We start from the raw sequence: 4,573 nt of genomic DNA on the forward strand, positions 1-4,573 counted from the left end.
GGAATAGCATCACTAAGGAAGTCTACCATTTCTGATGGTGGCCGCCGTTGCGTTGACTGGTCACTTAATCGAAAACTATCAAAAATATAGTTGGTCACTTTGGAAAATCTTCCCATAGTTGCTGTATAAGGATCCCTCTTCAATTTCTGTGTAATAGCAGAAAGGGAAAACAAAAGTCAACACTGAACCTAAAATTCATGTGAGCAAATCCCTAACAGAACTTGAAATCATAACAAAAACAGCAATTTTCTACATATATTAAAAGTTATCAGAGGTTTATATAACAGTAATTTTGTATAGCACCATTCTAACAAGATAAGGAAAATGAGAGATCATGACAGATAAAAATTGCTACTACTGATTTGAGTGATTAGTCAGCCCATCACTGGCTAAATCTAACCAAATAATATTTGAATAACATTTCACAAGTAGTGCTTACTTTCCAGTGATGAATGACCCCAAATGTTTTTCTTCTATGTAGTTTCCCTACCTTTGTAGAGAAAAATATATCTTTTAGCACCCTGGAAGAGCTGTTACACAGAAGAGCATCTTTGATCACTGTAGCTGGATAAAACAGTTCAAATCACTCTACCTTAAATCAATCCACAGGGTGAAATTCTGGCCCTACCAAAGTCCCTAGGAATTTTGGCAACAACTTCCATAAGGCAAGATGTTACCTAGTTTGGCAGTTATAAAGACAGAGAGTTTCCTTTAAACAGTACTGTGCCCTGAAAAACTATATTTCTGACACTGTCTTCTTAGCTGAAAGCACATTAGGATAAACAATAAATCAAAACACATGTCAAGAAAGATTACTTAACATATATGTAACACCTGCTCTTTCTTTCTCTGTCCCCACTGCCATGCAGAAGCTGAAGAGCATATTTAAAAATGTATATATTAGTAACCTAAACTAACTGGATGTCTGTCCCAAGATGAATTGAGTTGAATAGTTTCCTTATTGAAATAAAGCCTGTACAACATGGAGCTTTAAGTAATGAAAATAAATGGAATTTATGAACATATACATAATAAATAAAAAGCAATGTTCTTTTCTTACAGAAAGTAAAATAATGGCTTTGAGACCATGGCAACTGCTTGAAGAACTCATTTAAGGGGCTGGGGATGCTTTTAAAACTCTTTGTAATATCAAAGGAAAAGCAGATTTAATACATAGAACATACTTGTAGTAAGCCATATGATGGTTCATCAAGGAGATTTTCAAAAGATTGTGAAAGACTCTTGTTCTGGCAATTCACAAGGAGTATTCTTTTATCCTGTGGAGATCTGTAATAAAATCAATACATTGGTACCCTGTGATACAGACAGTTTTTCTGCAAATGTTTTTCAAATGTTAGTTTGTAAATTGTAGTTTGTGCTTGTGTAGTTTCCAGCAAAAAAAAAAATAATAATAATAATAATTTTAAAAAAGTTATTTTTAGTCTCTTGAGCTCAACAAATATAAGCATTTTTTAAAATATTTTTAAATCACTTACATTATTTACTCATCAGGTCTGATTAACATTCAAAGTTACACACCATCACTAAGACAATGGTTTCAGCTTCTCAAGTGTGAAGTGCTTTAAAAAGTTCTGACTTATTATGTACTTTATAAATCAGCTGATGTAGAAGAAACTCTAGGAGATGCAAGCACCCACAAGCTAATGCTTGCGCACACTCAATATGTTATAAGAAAGGAATTGAATAGAGTCCTTATGTTTTCATATACATTATCGGAATGGTCTTCAATAATAGACAAACTTCACGCTTAGGTACCCAGTAAAAATATTTCAATGATAAGAAGTTACCAGTAACAACAAACCACACGTCACTATAGAAATGCAAGTTTCTTGATTTTATGATTTCCCCTCAAAACAGCAATACTACAATTATATAACACCTACTTGCAGCCAAAATACATTCAAACTCACACAAATGTAACTTCTAAACAGTGTGGCCAACGTATTCTGAAACTACCATATTACAGCCATGCCAGTTATTTTCCTGTTCAGAACCCAAAATGCTAAATCTACCTTTTAACCCTGATAAAGCAGCTGAGTGAATTCAATGCATTTGAGTAATCTTTTATTTTGGTGGTAATACTGGTCACACCACTGTACATCTGTATAGTATACTAGTTAATAAATCAGTTGGTTAAATCCACTATTTCTAGTTTTTGATGAAAAACAACGTTTTTATTTTACTATAACCTAGATCACCTACCTTGTTATTAAAGCCTAAGATAAGAACTTTAATAACCGTTATCTCTTTTCAATTCCAACAGGACAGGATATAGTGTTAATACTAAAGGATATGAAATCCGACAAGAGATCTCATTTTCAGGCAGCCAGAGACTGCAGTCATAGTTCTGAAGTAATGGCAGTTAATAAACCTCAACTGGGTTTTGTTAAAAGCAGCACAAAGGGCAAAGGTTGAGTCATGCATTATATGTTTTGCCAAGACATGAAAATGAAAACCCGTGTAAGAAATTTCCATTTTAATTAAACTCTCTCTCTCTATGGGCAGATACTTGGGTAATGTTCAATACAATATGTGGGCTTAAGTACTCTTAGTGAGCACCTATTCATAATATTCCAACTTTGAAAGCATAGCACCACAGTTCCTCTCAATGAAACTGGAGATACACAGTCAAACTAAAAAGTACAGTATCTTCCACATGAACAACTCACTTAAATATTTACTCCATGCTACCATTAGCAGTGACATATTTTGATAGAAGAACACTGCTAGATGGAAGCAAAAATATTATTAGATCTGACTTGTCTCTACTTTGATATCAAGTCATCTAATATTTAGAAAACAGTTAAACAACCCTAAATGAGAACCAAGGATCTGATAATACAAGACATAAAAGAATGAAGCAAAGTGACTGTACAATTTAACATTTAACAACTACGATTCTTCAGAGAGAATAAAGCCAGTTTCTCCCCCTAGAAGGCATTTTAACTAAGGTAACCTGTCATAAAATCAAACAAAATATTATTTAGCATGGCAAAGGCAGAAAATAACCTGATGAAGTGGATTGTAGCCTATCAAAATTTACACCTCCCTGAACCAGTTGGTCTCTAAGATACCACCCTGTTCTGCCTTCTTTGTGAAAATAAAGTTGGAAATTGATTGTTTTCACAAGCTGTATGCCATGATGTTACACTTATTTAGGCCTGGTGCAAAAGAAGATTTAATTGGAATTTAAACACCCAAATCCAAAACTGCAATCTTAAAAGCCCATGCTCAGCTGCCATTTAACTTAAAGGCACTAAGGTGCCTCAGCTTTTAACCTACACATTTCCCAGGCACCTTATTTCTTAAGTCTGAAGGATGACAATCCTTGTTACAAATCACTTGCTGCTCAGAAGTGACCATCCTGACACTGCCAAGTCAGCACCTTTCTCATGCTCAAGCTCAACTGTGATCCAAAAACTAGGAATTCTTTCCCCTATCACCCAGAAAGTGTTGAGACAGCACTTGTTCTCAGGGCACAGGTGACAGATATTCTACAGCAGGGGTTTTCAACTGGGGGTCCGCATACCCCTGGAGGTATTTCTGATGGCCTCAGGGGGTACTAGGCAGTGGGCGCCGCCGCCAATTATGCCGTTGACACTTGTGCTGCTGCTGTGCCACTGGCACGCTCACCAATCAGCTGCTGGGGAATGGCCCCCGCTTGTCTGGCTGCCAGTGGACTCCTGCCTTCTTGACCAGCCGCTCAGGGTACAATGACCTAAAAAGGTTGAAAACCCCTGTTCTACAGGATTGGATTCCTCCTCCCCCAAAATGCAATGGTAGAGAAACTATTTTCTGCTACAGGACAACTGGAAGAGTGCATGGTGGTGATGGTGTCCCTCCCTTAATATAAAATAATCTACTACAGAGGTGTCAAACATACAAAGGAGATCCAGATTCAGCTAACCAGACAACCAGATTCAGCCCACCAGTCTCAACCTCAGCACCACAGCTGCTGGAGAGCCCATGCAGAAACAGCGTTAATCCCTGCAGTTGTAAGAGCTGATGTTTCAGTACAGCTCCAGAATCCAGTGAGTTAACGCCACTTGCCTTTTCCACCACCAAAATCATGGGTTTCAGTCACCCCTGGTGACTAAAATAGGCAAAAGGGGAAAAGGAAGGGTGAGTTTGCATGCAGCAGTGAAACAGTAGCTCTGGCAGTTGAGAGGGTTAATGCCACTATTTACAAGTCGTCTAGCCTATGGGAAGCTGCCACCATCCAGGGAAGATGGGAGATTTGGGTTCAATTCCCTCTTCTGCCTGAGGGATCAAAATCACACATTTCACCATTTAGTAAAGGGCCAGAACCATCAAGCTACAAGCTATTCCTTCTGTTTCCTATCCCTTCTGTAGAAGCTATACCACTCTACTGGAAACAAGTTCAAGATGATCTGGGCTAGAGAGATGGAGCAAAATCTGTAATCTAGGAATCAGAGCATTCACCCGAGACCAGCAGGAGACCTAACTTCTGGTCCCGGCTCCAAGCACTTCACTAACATTTTACCCGATGACTCTTTCATATAAAATACATTAATAGTGCTTGGAGCAGGAA

The 4,573-nt window shown here is 37.8% G+C and overlaps 1 protein-coding gene across 1 annotated transcript in view; it reads right to left on the bottom strand.

The window, feature by feature from the left end:
- Window positions 1-4,573, bottom strand: part of TBC1D15 (TBC1 domain family member 15) — a 71,028-nt gene that overhangs the window by 38,842 nt on the left and 27,613 nt on the right. Inside the window, 2 exon segments of the mRNA XM_006026249.3 lie at window positions 1-146; window positions 1,185-1,287. Coding sequence (XP_006026311.1) covers window positions 1-146; window positions 1,185-1,287 — 249 coding nt within the window.

This window comes from Alligator sinensis, unplaced genomic scaffold (assembly GCF_000455745.1).
Source record: "Alligator sinensis unplaced genomic scaffold, ASM45574v1 scaffold1021_1, whole genome shotgun sequence".
In the NCBI taxonomy this organism is placed as follows: Eukaryota; Metazoa; Chordata; order Crocodylia; family Alligatoridae; genus Alligator; species Alligator sinensis.